The sequence below is a fragment of the Ctenopharyngodon idella genome, chromosome 3 (assembly GCF_019924925.1).
Source record: "Ctenopharyngodon idella isolate HZGC_01 chromosome 3, HZGC01, whole genome shotgun sequence".
Taxonomy (NCBI): Eukaryota; Metazoa; Chordata; class Actinopteri; order Cypriniformes; family Xenocyprididae; genus Ctenopharyngodon; species Ctenopharyngodon idella.
Genome location: NC_067222.1, coordinates 1,435,431 through 1,456,188, shown reverse-complemented (window position 1 = coordinate 1,456,188; position 20,758 = coordinate 1,435,431). Strand labels below are relative to the sequence as shown.

The window sequence follows — 20,758 nt, the reverse complement described above, 5'->3', positions numbered from 1 at the left end:
AAAACGCTTACGCTACGTCCTAAGCCTTCCGTATTCAACTTACGAAGAAAGTGTAATGCCTCTCGCAGTTCAAAAAGCTTACGCTACATCCTAAGCCTTCCGTATTCAATTTACGAAAAAAAGCATAACTGACGCAATGTAACAAATGGGGGGCTCGTCCGGGATGAACCCGGGACCTCTCGTGCCCCCAGCGAGAATCGTACCCCTAGACCCAAGTTACATTGAGTCATTTACAATGGAGGTAAATATGCCCAAATTATAAAGCAGAAATGTGAAGTTTGTAATTTTGTAAAAGCATTTACACTGGTCTTTCTATTAAAACTTCTAAAAATCTATTTTTCAAGCTGAAAGCTGTTTAAATCATAATTTTTACAGCCATTTTCAGATTGCTTATGGTGTTGTGTGCTGTAAAATTGGATATAATTTTACAAAAAAAAAGGATAGCGAGTGAATTTTTTTTACACTAAAATCATTTTAACATGCATATTGTTTACATATTATGAAATTGTATTTTTTGTATTTCCCAATTTCATATGGCAGTCATTTTTGGCAGCAAAGAACACAAATTTGACGATTTTATCGTCCAAATATCCAAATATAAAATTTTTCTGTTTAAAAAGATCGAATAATGAATCTTTTTTTTTTTTTTTTTTTTTTTTAATTACTTACCCTCATGTCCTTCCAAACCCGTAAGACCAGGAACACAAATTAAGATATTTTTGATGAAATCCGAGGGTATCTGATCTAGACATAGGCAGCATCGTCATCCCCAACGTCAATCCCTCGGATTTCATCAAATATATCTTAAAGGATTAGTTCACTTTCATATTAAAATTTCCTGATAATTTACTCACCCCCATGTCATCCAAGATGTCCATGTCCTTCTTTCTTCAGTCGAAAAGAAATTAAGGTTTTTGATGAAAACATTCCAGAATTATTATTATTCAAAGCTTTAACTAATTGTTATATACTTGCACTAGCATATTGTATATGCCAATTTAGTTCAAACTTTGACCTGTGGAGGGCAGTACTACACTTAGCAGCGTCTACACTGCCAGAATTCTAATAGAGAAGAAGAAGAAGAGAGCTAGTTAAAGACGAGCGTCTATGGTTAAAACGTATATAATTTTTTTTTTTTTTTTAGAAAGCGACCTATCGTTTCGCTAGATAAGACCCTTATTCCTCGTCTGGTATCGTTTAAAGCCCTTTGAAGCTGCACTGAAACTGTAATTTTGACCTTCAACCGTTTGGGTCCAGTTGAAGTCCACTATAAGGAGAAAAATCCTGGAATGTTTTCATCAAAAACCTTAAATTCTTTTCCACTGAAGAAAGAAGGACATGGACATTTGAAAGTGGACTAATCCTTTAATTTGTGTTCCGAAGATGAACAAAGGTCTTGCGGGTGTAGAACGACATGAGGGTGAGTACTTAATGACAGAAATTTCATTTTTGGGTGAACTAACCCTTTAAGGTCTGATCCTGGCTTAATCTAAACCCTGTCTGTGAAACCAGGCCTATAATTAACGTATCTGTCTGTCTGACATCTCTTGACAGGATATTACCGTGAGGGTTTCCTGCAGGTGCAGCACGCGGTGGACCGAGCCATCATGAAGGCCTACAACAGTACGAAAGCGGCGACCCTCTTCAAGCAAACGCAAGTACTGCTTTCCCGCTTCCCTTACCCAGCGTTCATCTACGACGTCTTCATCCTGGCCATCCAGAACCAGCTGCCCCTGCTGCTAGTGCTCAGCTTCACCTACACGTCTCTGAATATCGTCCGCGCCGTGGTCCAGGAGAAGGAGAGGAAACTAAAGGTGAAGAACTTGTTGGGTTGAAAGAAACTGGATTATGTTGGTCATATAATATATAATATATAATATATAATGTATAATGGTTTTGTGTCTATTGCAGGAGTACATGCGCATGATGGGTCTCAGTAACTGGTTGCACTGGAGCGCCTGGTTCCTCATGTTTTTCCTCTTCCTTTCCATCTCCATCTTCTTTGTCACTGTACTCATCTGCATCCAGGTAAACAGAGGCACTTTGGTGATATAATCTGTTTCTTTTTCATTTTGCTTCTAGAAATTCCACTATAATCTTTACATTTCTGTCTTGGTTTTTTAACTTCTTGATGACTCAGCCTTAGGCTTGTGAATTGAGAACCAGTTTATATTCAGAACGAGTTCTGCTTGGTCCACAAAAACACTGCAACCACATTTTTTCGTAATATATTTAGTTCTGTTAACGTTTCTTGAACGTCTACGTTTTTTTTTTTTTTTCACTGATACAGATGGTATTGGTGCTGACTGATTGTTTGTATGACAGCATGTACTTAAAGATGCGTAAAGCATTTAGTTTTGCCTCCAGTATTGTATTTTTTTAAAATGTATTTTTACCTATTTTGAAGGCATTATTGTAGTATAAAGTTAAGACCAATTAATTGTGTCCTCAAAAATATGACAAGAATTAATGAAATCACTTTACAATAAAGACCTTTTAGTTAACAGTGGTTAAAGCATTAACTAACAATGAGCAATAATTTTGTTACAATATTTATTAATTTTTGTTAATGTTAGCTAATAAAAATGCAACTGTTCATTGTTAGTTCATATAAACTGAGGTCCTTTAAATAATATTAACTGATACAACTTTTGAGTTTAATAACGTATTAGTAAATATTGAGATTAACATTTAACTAAGATTAATTAATGCTTTAGAAGTATTTTTTTTGTTAATTCATGTTAACTAATGTTGATAACTAATGTTAACAAATGGAAAATAGAAAAAAAAAAAGAAATATATATATATATATATATATATATATATATATATATATATATATATATATATATATATATATATTTAAATATATATATATTTAAATATATTTTTTTGTTAAATATATACATGTGTGTGTGTATTTATATATACATAATAATACAGTACACACACATATATTATGTAAACACAAACTTTTATTTTGGATGCGATTAATCGTTTCACAGCACTACTATAATTCAAATAAATACTTGTATAAAACTTAAAAATAAAACAATATTATTTAGTTGTTTTCTTTAATTAGTAATTTGCTTGTATTATATGATATTTGGCCATAATAAAAATCATAATAATAATTTCAACAGCAGCAAAAATGTAATCAATGAATCATTACTGGAGTGCAATGAATCGTTAATAGATTCATTAAGGAATCTGAATCATTAAGTATAATGGGAATCAGAATCTTTAGTATTCCACACTATTTGCTAGTTTTGCCAAACAATCATATGTACAGTAGGTAATGTATGTTTTGTTTTCTTTTAGGTCAGTCCTAACGGAGCGGTGTTGACCTACAGTGACCCCACGCTGGTGTTTTTCTTCTTGCTGGTGTTTGCCATAACTACCATTAACTTCAACTTCATGATCAGCGTGTTCTTTTCCAGAGGTTAGTTCTCCATCTACTCTTTCTATCTCAGAACGTAATAGTCATTACACTGTATTCTCTGTAGGACCATGATAGTGTACATTTGTAGCGCTCTTCTGCACACACACGCAGCGGTTTTTAATTTGAGCAGGCTTATTTCTGTGACAGACAAAGCCTCATAATCAAAGGAAGGTGATAATAGAACGTGAACGAAGAGCAAGAAAAGGTGACCGAAGGAATGAAGGCACAAAATAGGACTCGTTCGGTATATCTTTGTCATAACATAACAAGTTACTGATTGTTACATTTACACTTTGCATGCGTAAAGCTTTTGAAAATCAGCTCTGCATTGTCCATAACCTGCTCTAGTTCTTTCTTTTCTCTGCAAAACAAAACCACAAACTGTGTGTAAAAGCAGGTAACCAGCTGGGGGAAAATGTTCAGGTGGCAGATATTGACCCTTTTTGCTGCTTGAAATGCTTTTAGTGAGTAAAAGCAGAACTCGTGTCTGGACTTTATTGCGTTTGATTGGCGCTTATGTGCGCGGCAGCCCTCAAGTGAGCTAATAATAAGATGTGTATACCTGCTTTAAGAGGAGATCCATAGAGGTTCATCATGCTTCAACTATTCATCCCAATGAAAAGAAAGAATATAAAATCAAATGGCCGTTGGTGTACAGACCCACCATTTTAATCAGTTTTAAGGTGGTGTTTTGTTCACAACTTAGTCATTATGGAAACTACACTGATTTGAGAATGTCTTTTTACTTGAAAAGGCTGTTATGTATTGTTTGATGGAGAGTTTTTGCATTAAAGGGGATCTGTTATGCACTTTTTCAGCATAATCAGTCTTGATTTTGTTTTTGGGGTATACTAGAATAGGTTTTCGTGGTTGAATATTCAAAAAACACATTCGTTTTCACATATTTGTCACTGTTGCAGCACCTCTCTTCCCAGTCTGTCAGTATCACTCTGTGTAGAGTTGTCAAAAGTACCCACTTTGGTACCAAGTTGGTACTGAAATTTTAAAAATGTGATGCTTTGAGCGCTGTTGAGCGGATTCGTAAACACCTGTGATTGGCCATTGTGTTCACACGCTCAACGTGTATGTCTGTGATTGGCTACAATCATCAATGTACAGGAGTGTTTGAAAGCACACGGTAGTGTATGAATTTGAAAGCGTTTTGAGAGCGGGAGCATTTGAAAGCAGGCGTCTATCAGTGGACTGGACTTGGTACTGAAGTCGGTACTTTTGACAACACTAGCTCTGTGTAGTTCTTGTCTCTAAGAAGCCCCTCCTTCTGAAAAGCATAATGTGCTCTGATTGGTCAGCTGTACCAGTGTATTGTGATTTGGTAATATGCTTCAAGCGTGTTTCGCAAATATCCGGCCCCTTACCATAACCGTGAGCTTCAACACATTACTAACTAACTCAACCAGGTCCTGCCCCTTTATTTTGTGTATGCCTTGGGCGGGAATTTACATAAGGAATATTGTGACGTGTTCGTTCCCAGAAGAAAACTCAAGACTACAATGGAGGTGTTTCAGAGAGTTCAGAAACAGTGTTGCTGATCTAGAGAATAACTCTTTCTGGAGTGACTTTGTGCTTTGGAAATTTGCAGACCTTTTTCATGCTCAAACAGCAACATTACACACACAAAAAAGTTGAGAATGTAAAAAAAAAGGATAATAGGACTAATGGGGCGTTCACACCAGAGAGGGAGCGTCATGAGAGGGGCTCTCCCTCTCCTTTAAATATGTGTCCCTCAGACTCTTCCACTTCTTTCTGCACACTTCCTCTGAATAAACACATCAATTCGTCAGCGGGAAAGTAGTTGTAAAATACTTCGAATAAGCTCAATTTGCCGGCTTTAGCTAGCTTGTAGTCTCAATATGTGTGTGTGTATGTATGTATGTATGTATATATATATATATATATATATATATATATATATATATATATATATATATATATATATATATATATATAGCTCAAATTGAGTAAAGACTGTTTTTTACAACTTACCAGATTGTCCGACCTCCTCACTCACTTTCTTCCAAGCAAGATCCTTTTTATTCCTGTTTCTATAAAAGTACGAAGATGTATCGTACAGCAACGATGATTTTGTCCTCCATTGTTGTTTCAGATTTCTGCCTCCACTCGCTACGTCGTAATCACGTCACTACTAGAGCAAGCTCTTGATTGGTTAACGTGGCGTGAATATTCGCCAAAGTTCAGATTTTCCAACTTATGCGATTTGTGCGAATCACGCGTTACGCGCATCAGACGCCCAAAACGTTCAATTCGCATGAATCGTGTCATTTGCGCCGCCGGATGTCTATTTGCGTCTTTGCATTGACTTAACATGTAAATCACTCGTGCTTAACGCTTCATTCGTGTCTGGTGTGAACGCACCATAACAATGTTTAAGTTCAGGGAAGGAGGCGGCGGGAAGTGGTGAACGTTCAACATAAAACTTTAATCACAAATTAATCAAATAACAAAACATAAGTAAAGGGCCATCCCCTCACGGATGACTGCCACATAAATTAAAACAAAATTACCAATGTAAATGTCCAGGCCTGGTCCTCTCTCATCCTTCACTGTCGTCACTCCTCCTGCTATCCTTCTGGAGTTCCTCCTTAGGACTCAAAACCGGTGTGGCTCGCAGGTGACTATCATTAACCCTCGTGCCACCTGCCTCGCTCCGTTCCCATGGCTCTCTGCCCCACCCTGCTTGCCACAAGGACCACTTTAAATCTGTAGTTCACCCAAAAAAGGAATATTTAGTAGGAGATTTTCTAGGCTGTTCAGTTCCAGACAATGAAAGTGGAGGGTGACCATTTCTGTAAGGCTCCAAAAAGACAAAATGAAACAACATTTTGTGATTTGTGTGAGGAACAGACATAGACTATAAAAAAAGATGGACGACACACCTTCACTCTCTTCCATTGTAGTAAGTGAAGCCGCCAACGTGTGGCATGCTTGGGAACAGAACAAATCTGTAGTTGTTATTTATTAAAAGTCTTTCCTTCTGCACTTGCTGTCCAATCTTGTTCACATTTCTGCGTTTAAAACCTGTATTGTGTGCAATATGATGCGTTTAATGTGTTATTTTTGCTTGAACGTGTTTATAGGGTAAAGCAGCATTGAAAAACTGATGCATATAATCAATATCAATATAATCAATAATCAAATAAGTGAGAATCCTTTTAAAGGGCAGTTTTGAAAACAGTTAAAATTTCCAGGCTTTCAGGCTTTAAATTCTGACATAGCAAGAAAAATGAATACCTCAAATACCTGAAATGTATATGTACTCTAGTAGGAAATGAGGCATAGCAAGAAACATGAATACATTTCAAAATATGTATGTACTGCGTGAGGAAATGAGGCTTTGCATGTATATATTGCTGCCACAGGTAATGTAATATCATATGTGTTCTGTCATCAGCAGAGTTGTGTACATTAATCTGCAGCACACCCAGTGCTTTTAAGAGAAATGGTTTCTTGTTTAGACTCCAGGCAAATGCTTTGGTTGACAGTAATATTTTAGATATTCATTGTAGGATTTACCTATTCATAAGGTTCATGTTTTGCCCAGAGCATCTTCAATAAGCTTTTCATGTTTTCAAATTTAGTCCAACCATTTCTGAAACAAACTGAATATAAGAGATCATTCATACTCCATTAATTTCACCACAAAATAAAAAAGAAGCATTTTGCCTAAAGAAAATGGAAAACTAATTTCGGACTGCTCAAGTCCTGCTTGCAAAGTTGGCCACATTTTCAGAATCCGACTCGGGCTTGAACTGAAACCGTTAACATTATTAAAGGATTAGTTCACTTCAGAATTAAAATTTGTTGATAATTTACTCACCCCCATGTCAGCCAAGATATTTATGTCTTTCTTTCCTCAGTAGAAAAGAAATTAAGGTTTTTGAGGAAAACATTCCAGGATTTTTCTCCATATAGTGGACTTCAACAGGGACCAACGGGTTGAAGATCAAAATTGTTTCAGTGCAGCTTCAAAGGCCTCTACATAATCCCAGCTGAGGAATAAGGGTCTTATCTAGTGAAACGATTGGTCATTTTCTAAAAAGAATAAAAATTATAACCACAAATGCTCATCTTGAGCCACGCATTATGTAATCACGTTGGAAAGGTCACAAGTGACGTAGGTGGAAGTACCGTGGTAGGGCGAAATTGTTTCATTATAACAGTCTTTATCATGCAAGTCACTATTTGAGAAAGTTTTATTGATGTGAATTTATACAGCTGATATATGTGAGGTAGAACAAAGTTAGCTACTTTTTCTTACAGCACAGTGAGGCTACATGTCTGAAATCGAATCTGTGCGGTTCAACGACCTCCTTTATTCAAAAGCCCATAGAGACTTGTCCTCTTTTGGGTTTAGAGAGGCTGAAAATGGACCTTAATCAACACGTCCTGCTCTGCCTGTCCAGCCCATTCAAACCCCAAATGACATATTGTTGAGTCTGAAGAGGCTCTCTGCATCTATGCGTCCCTTTGAGATGTGAATGTAAAAATAGCAGTGTGTCATTTTCTTCCATTTGATGAACAGCAGTGCCACTCTTTTCTGCCATCACTTCTCTCTCGTTCACTCATTTATGGCTGGTTGAGGGTCGGAGGGAAGGATGTTCAAGGTGTGTGTGAGTGCAGGGGTTTGAACTCATTCACATCATGTCCATTCAGTCTCATACACTGAAACTCATGTGGTGTGTATGTGAGGGAGAATGTCACAAAAACGTCCAGGTCACATTCACCCAAAAATTATTTTTATTTTTAACAGGCTTCCATAGAAATGTACATATTTAAATTGACACTACTACCGTTCAAAGGTTTGGGGTCAGTAAAATTATTCTTCCGTAAGGAATTAATTAGAAATTAATACTTTTATTCAGCAACGATGCATTAAATTGATCAAAAGTGACAGTAAAAACATTTATAATGTTACAAAAGTTTACTATTTCAAATAAAAGTTATTTTAAACTGTATATTCATCAAAGAATCCTAAAAAAAAAAAAATCATGGTTTCCACAAAAATATATGAAGCAGCGTAACTGTTTTCAACATTGAAAAAATAAGAAATTTATCTTCAAATCAGCATATCTGAGTGATTTCTAGAAAAGACAAGAAATATAATTGGTACCTTGTTTTGTCATTTTTTATTATTATTATTTTTTTTTATTTTTTTTTTTACTATTACAGTGACCTTTTTATAGGCTTACATACATTTCCCTCCAAATTCACATTAATATAATGTGAAAAATTCTGAAATGCTATGTAATTAAATTGTTTTAAAAATAAATAAAACCATATAAATAAATAAAGTATTTATAAATGGTAGTATTTGTTTTGTTGTTATTTAAATCACCATAAATGATTATTTTTTCAGTAATTTTATTCAGAGAATCAACATTGTGAATAACTGGAAATCCCCCTCCAAAAAAAAAAAAAAAAAAAAAAAGTTCAGTTCAGCAAGGGGAGAAAACTAAAAAAAAAAAAAAACTTTTTTTTTTTTTTTTTTTTTTTTTTTTACTAGGGTTCCATTAGTAAAATTCACATTCTGAGGCTAAATATCATGTTATTTGGGGTCAAATGAAAAACAACCGATGGCAACCAAGTTAAAGTTACAAGTTAAACCCATGGCAATTACAAGTTAAAGTAACCCAATTATGTGGGAAAACCTCAGACTTGGCAACAACAGTTAGGCTACAACGATGTATTCGTTGTGTAGATCTAATGGGCAAGGGCTGGGTGGGGCAGCAGGGGGCGGGGCATGTTTGGTACACCATGAGAGTATCGCGTTTTTTTGGTTCGGATTGAATATCGTTACTCCCCTATTAAAAAGTCATCTTACAGTAAAATATAAATTATTACATCTTTCTTTTTCAATGCACATGACTTGGTTCTTGTGATGTTTTCATTTAATTCTAAGCAAAACCTAATTTCAGTGTTATTCTCTCCCGTAGCGAATGTGGCCGCAGCAGCAGGCGGCTTTATCTACTTCCTGAGCTACCTGCCGTATGTCTTCCTGTGGCCTCGCTATGACCTGCTATCGCACGCCCAGAAAGTCTCCGCCTGCCTCATCTCCAATGTGGCCATGGCTATGGGAGCCCAGCTGATCGGCATGTTTGAGGGCAAAGGTCAGGGAGTTGACCTAAACCTGACACTATTGTTGCTCTAATCATGCTGCCATAAATCTCAAGCTGATCCTATGTTGTCCTCAGGCACGGGCATCCAGTGGAATAACATGTTTGATCCGGTAACGGTGGACGATGACTTCTCCCTGGCCCAGGTGATCGGACTGCTGCTGCTAGACGCTGTGCTGTACGCTCTGGTCGCCTGGTACGTGGAAGCAGTTTTTCCAGGAGAGTATGGTGTCCCTCGTCCATGGTACTTCTTCATGCTGGTACGTATTGCCTACATTGCCATATTTTTGGTCAGTCTTTGGTTCCCTAAAGAAACTTTCAGTGAACAGTTCTCAAAAGAACCACTTTTTTTCTTAGTGTGAAGAACATTTTAATAATCTGAAGAACTATAAAGGAGCAATGGATAGGTCCCATGGATGTTAAAGTTTCTTCTTTGGAACCATCAATGCCATTTGGGGAAAGACCTGCCAACCTATCCCAGCAAAATCATTGCCAAGAAAATTCATGGTCAGTCTCTTGTGTATGGCCAAGAGTCAGATACTGACTGAAATGGTAATAGAGTCAAAAGTATAGCTATGCTTTCGTTTTGAGTGCATTGATTATTTCCACAATCCACAAACTTCCCCGTGCACATCACATGTGTTAGCGTTCTTGCGAAACTATGGTTAAAACAGGCTTATTTTGGCCTTGTGAACTTTTTGCAGAGATTAGCGGTTCACCCATGGGAAGTCTTTAAAGTGAGAGAGAATGAGAACCTGCATGTATGCAACTGGAGTGATTTCCTGACCGATGGGCCCTCGAAAGACAGGAAGCATTTGGTCTCGGCAGGAAAACCCTGCTTATGTCATCAAGACGGCCAGGAAGTGCGAAGAACAGCGACTCAAATTGCGCAGAGCTATTGTATAAGTAGGACACTCTCTGCGTCATTGCTTGTGTTTGCAGACTGGCTTATCAACGGGCCGGTACTAAAGACCCTGAAGAAAAGTGAAAGTGATATGAAACAATGGCCTGCTGGGTCACACCTTTGTCTCTGTGGTGTCTGGATGTCTAGCATGTTTATACACAAATGCATTCATGTAACGCAGTTGCTGTCTGAAAACCATGTGACCAGTGTGTCATATAGATTTGCGGTGACCTGGTTTTTGAGCTATTCTGTAAATGTTTTCACAGATTTATGGGCTTTTTCTAAAAGTTTCTAAAACTTAATTAGTTACTTAATATGTTTTTATTTGTGTTTTCTAAGGCAAGCATCTTTATTATCGTTGTTGATCACGTCAGGGATTTGAACTTTGGCACTTTTAAACTCCCACACAGTTCATTTTACAGACATTTCACCTTAAATTTTGCAGTTTGTTTGTCGATTGGGGTCTACATGACCCCAATCCACTTCTCCTTGGTTAAAAAACAGTTCCCTCATGTCACTGGCATAAGATTTTGTAACTTTTTCTACATTGTTTATCTATACACAGACGCACACAAAACCCTTGATTAAAAAAAAAAGTCACACTCATGGTGTTTTAAGTGTGTGATCCTACATTGAAAATGAATGGGGAAAGCAAAGAAAAAATGTTTTTTTTTGTCAAAAAATAAATAAATCCAGCATAAATCTGAAAATTTTCACACATAAATGAAGGCCTGGTACAAGGCTTAAACAATTTCCAAATGATTTAATAATATTTCACCTCCTCATCTGCCCTCAGCCCTCGTACTGGTGCAGCAGCCCTCGTGTGGCCTTTCTGAAGGAGAAGGAGGATGATGAGGATGCTGAGAAGGCAATGAAGGGGGAATTTATCGAAGCGGAGCCAGCTGGACTGGTCTCGGGGGTCAAGATCAAACATTTGGCTAAGGTATCGGATGCACCGTGTTTTGCATTAATTTTATTAGATTCATAGGGGACAGATGGTAGACTCTGTGTGCGCGCAAGGTCAGTGTGACAGAGACATGGCTTCCTCCAGAAACTGTTGGAGAATGTAAACATGTGGATTATTCTGTCACAGGTCTTCAAAGTGGGCAATATAACCAAGGAGGCGGTGAGGGATTTAACGCTCAACATGTTCGAAAGCCAGATCACTGTCCTGCTGGGTCACAACGGAGCGGGCAAGACCACCACACTATCAATGCTGACAGGTGAGAGTTATGTGAACGATTTAGCTTTAATGTACTTTTATAAAAAATTTTAAGTAGTGTGACTGTCCCTGTCAAATTGCTTTAAGAAATGTGATTGTTACTTTGATCATGTCTGTATTGTTCTTGTAACATCCTGCAAGGCTTTGTACATAATAATAAGTTTTGTAGTGGAATAAAGTACTTTATTCCACTAAAAAAATCTATTTAGCATTATGATTCAGTTAAATAAATTAAGGTGTTGTATAGTTTTAATACTTGTGTTTAGTGTAAATCTTGTGCAGATAAAACAGCTCTTTTTTAATGGAATCATATTCATACTCTTTACATTACAAGCTATTAACAAAAAGTAGCTAACTAAATTGAAGCTAAGTACTTTTTCAAAATAGTAGCTTGACTGTTTAAATACTTTAAATCAGTAGCTTGTAGCTAGTTTGAAAGTAGCTTTCCAGCATATGAACTGATTATAAGTCATTTTAAAAAGATATCGCCCCTTTAAATATTTTAGCTACTTTTTGTTAGCTGTTTGTATAGCTACACGTTAGTCTAGCTTTTAATTTACCTTAAAATTATGATTAGTTTGTAGCTAGTTTGAAAGTAGAACACTGTTTGTAAGCTAATTATAGTTGTATATGTTTTTAAAGATATTGCCCTATTTAGAGCTTAACAGTTTAGCTACTGTTTGTTAGCAGCTTATATAGCTACAAGCTATTCTAGCTTTAAATTACCTTGACATTATGATTAGCTTGTAGCTAGTATAGCTTCACAACACTGTATGAGCTGAAACTTTGAAAGTTTTTTTTTTTAAATATATTGCCCTCTTAAAAAGCTTCTTAGTTTAGTTGTTTGTTAGCAAGTTGTATAGCTACAAGCTAGCTATCTTTTAATTTACTTTGAAATTGATTAGCTTGTAGCTAGTTTGAAAGTAGCTTCACAACACTGTATGTAAATTAATTATAGTTATTTAAAAAAAAGATATACCCTCTTTAAAAGGTTCACAGTTTAGCTATAGTCTAGCTTTTAATTTACCTTGTAAGTATGATTAGCTTGTAGCTTGGTTGAAAATAAGTTACATTTAAAAAAATACTTGTAGCAGCTTGTGTAGCTACAAGCAAGTGTAGCTTTAATTTACCTTGAAATTAGCTTGTAGCTTAAAAATATCATTTAAATTTAAGGCATTTAGCAAATGTTCTTATCCAGAACGACTTACAAATGTCTTTAGATCCATATATGCAGCTAAATACAACCCCTGATCATCACACACATTCATACTTACTTAGTCAAGATAAGTGTTATCTCTTATAGCTCATAGCTACACCATTGATTCTGCTCCTACCTGTAAACAGTGATAACAGAGGTCAGTCAGAGTTGATCGCTTCTTTACACCATTCAAATTCTCTTTGTCTCTTCATTCCCAGGCCTTTTCCCGCCCAGCAGCGGCCGTGCGTACATTAACGGTTATGACATATGTCAGGATATGGCTCTGATCCGCCGCAGCCTGGGTCTTTGTCCGCAGCACGACGTGCTCTTCGACAACCTCACTGTCCGAGAACACCTGCTCTTCTACACACAGGTAGAGGATGTCTATAAGATACCTGACTCTGTGATCGTCCGTATATGTTATCCTTTTTTCTGTTCAAGTGTCCTACATTCTCTTTTTCTTTTTTTTTTTTGAAAATGAACTTAAGTGATAGTGCAGCAGTGCCCATCCACAAATTTCAGCAGCATTGGTTCCAAAAGTATTTGTTCTATTTATTTTTCCCATGGGGATTTAAAGAAATTGTGTTAGTTATAAGTCACGAACCAAACCAAAAACTATAAAACTATTCATTTAAAGATGTTGATTATGTATATAGAAACAATATATATTATGTTTATTGCAAAATATGCGTATATTCACAAATATTTAAGTGGTTTGAAAGTGTCAGGAGACTGACTCCTTTATGTCATGGTAGTGGGCGGAGCTCTTTTGGAGTGATTTTGCTAGTCGTGATTCTCTGATTGGTGGATTTCTTTACAGAATCATGGGTAATGTAGTTTTCGCCAGGTATTCTGCTGTTAAACATTATTTTAAAAAAAAGCTGATGGGTGGTGGCTTAGACAAAAGCGTATACCTTCGATTAACCTTATAGTAGATCTAATTTTAACGGTTCATAAATTATTGTTAGAAAATCAATTTCCATATGGAGTAAATGAATGGGATTTTACTTCTGGAACCGACTTTTGTAGTCTATTCAGCATTGAGATGGATCATTACATGCCTTGTTTCTACTCTTCAGCTGAAGGGTTACCCTCGCAAAAAGATCCCAGATGAGGTCGACCGCATCCTTCGGATCCTTAATTTGGAGGATAAGCGTGATGCACGATCCAAGACTCTTTCTGGTGGGATGAAGAGGAAGCTTTCCATCGGCATTGCTTTGATCGGAGACTCAAAGGTCAGACAAAGGAAATCTTGTTTAAACACTTGGTGACTTTTGTCGCATTAGATATGTGAACACACTAAAAAATGTTAAAGGGTCGAAAAAATAATCACACTTGGCTCCTTCGCAGACAAAAATGACCTACATAGGAAATGAATGGGAAGTACGAAAAAATACAAAAACTTGGAGAATCTTTTGGTGGTTCAAACTACAATTAAGCCACTGTGCAGAAAAAAAGTGGACAGCATTTAAGGGGTGACACTAAAAATGTCAAGAAGTGCAAAATAGACACATTCATAACACACACACACACACACACACACACATATATATATGAACTAACGCAACTATAACACAGAGCAAGTTTTTGCAAATGTGTGAAATAAAATCAATAATTCAGCCACAAAGCAGCAAAAAAAAGAACAGCAAGGAAGAGGTTACAAAACAGACACACCCACTCACACACACACACACAACACACACACACAACACACACAACACACACACACACACAACACACTATTATACACACACAAACTGGTGTGTCTGTAACAACAATATGGTCAAATTGAGCCAAAAGACTCAAATAAGAGGTTGAAATCAGATCAGACCCAAATTAATTAAGCTGTGATAAAGCATACCTGTTTTTTTTTGTTACATTTTTATAGAATTTTGATGTTATGTGTTATAAAATGTCCTCCTCTGTGTTCAGATTTGACTGTAGTAAAATTAGCGCAAAAACTGACACTTCAAATTAACATAAAAAAAAAAAATCTAAACCTTGACAAAAAGTAGTCTTTGAGAATGTCTAAGTATAAATCCAAATCCACAACTTAATAAATATAAGTATTTATGTCTAAAAAAACACTAAATAATTTATGTCACTTTATATAGAACTATACAGGTATCTAGTGGTTACACCATGACATTACACAAGTTTTTCTTTTTTTACTCCCACCAGATGGCACTAATCTACCTTCAAAAAAATGGATTTTAAATGCCTCTATTTTGTCTATTTTTGTCTCTATTTAACATGAAATATTATTGAACAAAAATATATTATATTCGTTTTCCTGAAAAAAGTTACATTTCAAGGCTTCGGTCACTTTTTACCGCGAAGGAGCCAAGTGTGAACCCTAAAGAAGACGACCAGAGGTTTCCCATCAGTACTTAAAGATTTCCCATAGCCACTCAAATGCTAACAAAACCCATTGTTTCCCTGTAGGTGGTGATGTTGGATGAGCCCACCTCAGGAATGGACCCTTCAGCCCGACGGGCCACCTGGGACCTGCTGCAGGGCGAGAAACATGGCCGCACCATCCTGCTCACCACGCACTTCATGGACGAGGCCGACCTGCTGGGAGATCGTATCGCCATCATGGCAGGCGGGGAGCTTCAGTGCTGCGGCTCGCCGCTCTTCCTCAAGAACAAATACGGTGAGGCCATGGCAAGATCATGAGAGGGACAAAAAGAGGTTGTCACAAGATATTTATGCATAAGATTAAATTTTAAAGAGAGTAATGTCATTAAAATGTTGTTGAGCAGAAATTTTAGCTCTTTTTTGAGGAAAATGATTGACAAACATTTGCTAAATTCAATATGGTGGTCTTTTAAGTCGTGTTTTCAAGATCAATAAAATCCTATGTTTTCAAAGTCCAATAAAGGACTTCTATCTAAAGAAGTCGCAGTAAAAAAAAAAAATGTTTATCTAAACTGATCCTCTTGTACTTCTCACAGGTGCTGGTTACCACATGGTTATCGTAAAAGACGCATTTTGTAACGTGTCTGAGATCACTCGTCTAGTCCACATGTATGTGCCTGACGCAACTCTAGAGAGCAGTGCAGGCGCTGAACTCTCATACATACTGCCCAAAGAGAGCACCAGCCGGTAAGACGACAGATATCAGATGTCTGTTGCATTCTGCATAGCATACTGTGCACAATTTTTCAAAGTAGTGTTGGTTGTTATGAATTTCAATCACTAGTTTGCTACATTGTCATTACATGACCTCATTAGTTTGCCATCATTATTTTGCATTTTTAATTAAATTTTGCGCTTGTATTAATGAGTCAAGTTCATTGCATTGTGGGCAGAGCTGGGTAGATTACTTACAAATGCCGCTTTTTCACTGCGTGGTACTACTCGGCTCAGCTCGGCTCGCTTTACTTTGAGTTTGCTTTTCCATTGCGGTTAGTACCACTTCAAAGTGGGTGGGATTATAGACTGATCGTTATAGTTGTGCCGCCTCTACTTCCGTGGATGCACTCCTCGTCTACCGAGTCTACACCTCTAGTGACATCACTAACTCTAAAATTAAACCCTGCCCCACAATGTAAGGCTGAACACCGTTACTGACAATCCTCATTTTGGCAGCGTGAGATTCTCCAGCTTTGTTGTTGTTGAGCAACCTAAACACAAGCTGTTAAAACTCCGCCCTCTTCTAGAAAGTGGGCCAGGAGCAGCAGCTCATTTGCATTTAAAGGGAGCAAATTTGACAAGCTATAATAAATGATCTGTGGGGTATTTTGAGCTGAAACTTCACAGACACATTCTGGGGACACCAGAGACTTATATTACATCTTGTGAAAGGGGCATTATAGGTCCCCTTTAATGAATTATGAATAATTTACTGCTATTGTAGGAATAACATGAAATCATGTAATCAATAAAAAGGTTACAGTAGTCTGATTACGAGTATTTTAAAATGTAATATAATCTTAGTACTTAATTTTTGGAATCTGATTATGTAATCCAGATTACATGTAACCAGTTACTTTCAGCTCTGATTGTGGGATATGATATATTTCATGCGATGAAATGCGTGTACTACACATTTTGGCTAAAGTAGTAGGTCATCGATGCAAATAGAAGTTTGCATACCTTGAACCGTATACTGCAAAACTAGCAAAAGCAGTATGTTAGTATGCTGTTGCAAATGCACTGTTGTTTGAATCCTGATGAATTTATATAACATCTGATTTTAAGAGTTTGAGTTATTTAACAGGAATACGAACGTCAAGGTCATCATCATCATAATCAATAACCTTGATTGCACAAACTCAGCTGGTACTTATAAGAAACAATGAATTATGAATAAAGTAATTTGATGTATACAGATATATGACGCGTATGAGGCTTCAGTCTTGGGTCTGATTCTTGTGAGCTGCCGTAGCAACGGATGGACTAAATTTACCCACTGATCTGTTTTTTAGTGAAGGTCTCGAAACAGCAGTCTTCTCTGTTCGTTAGACACACGTCTTTCTTTCTCCTCAGAGACTCTCTAAACCACCTCCAATAAGAGAAAAACATCCTAAAAGCACTTTGTAAAAGAAATGTCTCACCCCAAAAGGAAATTTATATCATTTTTAATTATCCTCAATGTTCCTGAATGTACAAAATATAATTTTTCATTGAACCAGGGTTATTATCGTAAATAAAACCTGAAACCATAAAAAAAATCATTTTCATACTTAAATTAAAATAAATTTCAGCTAGTTGCCAAGGCGATATTTCTCATTTTCATTTAGTTTTTAAGTACTAAATTAACTAAATCTTAAAAATGACAAAAACACTAAAAATTAAAATGAAAACAGAAAATATAAAAATAAAATCTAATTAACAAAAACTATAATAGCATCTCAGTTATACTAAAATAATTATCTGTTTTTGTGGTACAGGTTTTGAGTGACATGAGAATGATACATTTGCATTTTTGTTGAACTGAAAAAAATTAATGGATATGGATGGATTTCACTGAAGTTATTTCAGTAACTCTTTAGCATGTGGAAGGGTTCTCACTTTTAACTAGTTGCTCATTAGCGTGCATATTGGCTGTTTATTAGTACTTATTAATGCCTTACTCTGCATAACCATATTCTGCATCCCTAAATCCTACCCCATACCTAAACTTAAAATACAAGAACTACCTTACTAACTACTACTAAGCAGTAAATTAAGAGTTTGTTGAGGCATAGTTAATAGTGAATATGTGTTCCCCATACTGCAGTGTTACTGTTATTTCTTTCCACGCTCAGCAGTTAGTGATTGTCATGTTTGCACTGCGTTCTCAGATCTGGTGTTTCTCCCTAGGTTTGAGCTGCTGTTCGCTGAGCTGGAGATGAATCGAGACGAGCTGGGCATCGCCAGCTATGGGGCATCCGTTACCACCATGGAGGAGGTTTTTCTCAGGTATTTGACCACAAGACCCCCACAGATTATAAAGAATCTCTATCATGATTTTTGTACACTAGAATGGCTAACTGAAAAGTCTCCATGTTGATAAAATCTCTGCAGCAAAAACTTGAATGCTCATATTTTATTCAGTAAAGTTTTTGAAGTTTGACAGACATCATATTGCACTTACAGTGTGTACAAAATGGTGAACCACGTCTGTTTCATTTCATATTCTTTACTGTTTTTCCTCACTGAATTAGTGGTTTGTGGGAAACAGTTTTTCCCTCCCACTCTTGAATATTTTTTTCCTTATATATTTATATTTGTTCTCACTGATACTGTTCATTGAAGCTTGTATTACCTGCATCTATATAGCATTTTGCTTCAGGTCAGTTGTATGTTCATAATAAAAAGCCGTTTGAACGTCCACTGCGATATCTTGTCCTTTTAACAGTTAAAGGGATTTCCCATGCCCTGAGACCAGGGTTGGCAGGTTTTCACAACAAAACCCTCCCAATTGCTACTCAAAACTAGCTCAAAAGCAGCCCAATTACATTTCAGGGAGAGTTCCCCTAGTAAAAATTACGTTCCAGGGGGTAAAATCTACTTTTTGGTAAAATTCGCATTTGGGGGCTAAATATCATGTTATTTGGGGTTGCTTCAACCCACTGACATGAAAAAGAACCCGCGGCAACCGTGTTAAAGTAGCCCAATTCCGTTTGAAAACCATGGACTTGGCAACACTGCTTTACACTGACAGCGCTAATGTTCACAACGGTTTCAGTCCTACCAAAATAAAAGTCTTCGCTACTTACTGACTCACTCAAACACAGTCTTTGCCACTATCTAGTGGTGTAATAATGTAACTGACTTTTCCTAGGCTGTTTTAGTTGATCTCCATGAGATGACGCATTCTGTTGCAGTTCATGGTCAGGGACTATTTTTTCCAGCGGATTTTTTCCAACTTCATGAAAGTTACATGTTTATATATATATATATATATATATATATATATATATATATATATATATATATATATATATATATATACAAATTCACTGTAAACCATGGCTTCCTTGGGGCTTACTGTTTTATAAGTTTATTTATTAATATTTTGAATTAGTTTATTTAATTCTATATTTTCTTAATTTGTTTTATATTGAAATTTTAGTTTCATTTTTAGTCATTTTATTATGCGCTTTTTGTCCATTGTTTATTTTTTGTTTATTTTTAAATAATTTTATATAGCTTTAATTAAATTTATTTGAATTTCAGTTTTAGTTTTAGTCATTTTAGTACTTCAACTTAAACTTATTTATTGCAAATAGTTGTCCAGACAACATTTCAAATTGTTCACTAATATTTATATTTGATTTCAGCTGAACAAAAACTATTATTATTAGTTTTAGTTTTAATTAACAGGAACAACAGTACTGCTTCATTTATTTGCTTTACTTTCATATATTGTCTTATAATAAACTACATGAGCATGTTTGCTGAGATGTAAACGTGAAATGGATGTGGAAGAAAATGAATTGTTTAAATAACTATTTTGTAAACCGTATGTTCCCTGATTTTAACACTGACCGTCCACTCTGGAATCAAAAAGAGAAAGGATCTCTGTGAACACGTTAGCAACTTAAAAGAATCGCTGAATTATACATATGAACTGATTCATTTAAAAGAATTGATTTGCAGGACTTCTTAACCACACTAAATTACAGACCTCTGAAAACACACCCTGCTGAAACATACTTTGGTGTGTTCTCTAGTGTGTCATTCAGAGAAGATTATTTTACCCAATGCTCCTTCACGTTTGTTCATCCTGAAAACATTTTTCATGATGGTTTTGAAGAGCTTAAATGCAGTCCTCAATCTTCTGTCCTACTTTAAATGGCCATTAGCTGTAGGACAGGGTTTGGAGTGACAGGTTACGGTGACATCAATGCTTTCTCTCCTTCAGCATCACTTCTCTGAGCCCTTCTGCGTTTTATATAACCACTGTTGTGTAGGCACATACAATGGATGGCCAGCTGCGTCCCACTAAAAGCCACTTTCATGCAGATCCTCATGTTTGTTTCATCTTTTTATATAACCGTGTGTGTTTGCGTGTGCTCAAACTCTCAGGGTCGGGAAGCTTGTGGACTCCAGTCTGGACATTCAGGCCATCCAACTTCCGGCTCTGCAGTACCAGCATGAACGGCGGTCCAATGACTGGACCATGGACGACTCCAGCAGCATCAGCGGCATGACCGACGTGACAGATTTCACTGACAGCGGCACTATGATCTCAGAGGACTGCTCGAATATCAAACTCAACACTGGGGTCAGTGTTTTTAGCGCTTCTCATTGAAAACTAACATCATGTCTACACCGGACGCAAGTGGTTCTCTCTTGAAAGGATTTATTGTTTTTTATTTTATTTTATTTTTTTTGCATGTTTTTA

General features: G+C 36.5%; 1 protein-coding gene across 1 annotated transcript in view; it reads left to right on the top strand.

Annotated features, from left to right (window-relative positions):
- The window catches only part of abca3b (ATP-binding cassette, sub-family A (ABC1), member 3b), a 52,729-nt gene that overhangs the window by 18,876 nt on the left and 13,095 nt on the right, over window positions 1-20,758 (top strand). Inside the window, exons 6-18 of the mRNA XM_051888160.1 lie at window positions 1,555-1,814; window positions 1,912-2,028; window positions 3,322-3,442; window positions 9,415-9,588; window positions 9,673-9,854; window positions 11,295-11,441; window positions 11,592-11,721; window positions 13,137-13,291; window positions 13,998-14,153; window positions 15,364-15,574; window positions 15,876-16,026; window positions 18,229-18,327; window positions 20,440-20,638. Coding sequence (XP_051744120.1) covers window positions 1,555-1,814; window positions 1,912-2,028; window positions 3,322-3,442; window positions 9,415-9,588; window positions 9,673-9,854; window positions 11,295-11,441; window positions 11,592-11,721; window positions 13,137-13,291; window positions 13,998-14,153; window positions 15,364-15,574; window positions 15,876-16,026; window positions 18,229-18,327; window positions 20,440-20,638 — 2,102 coding nt within the window. The remainder of the gene's footprint in view (window positions 1-1,554; window positions 1,815-1,911; window positions 2,029-3,321; window positions 3,443-9,414; window positions 9,589-9,672; window positions 9,855-11,294; window positions 11,442-11,591; window positions 11,722-13,136; window positions 13,292-13,997; window positions 14,154-15,363; window positions 15,575-15,875; window positions 16,027-18,228; window positions 18,328-20,439; window positions 20,639-20,758) is intronic.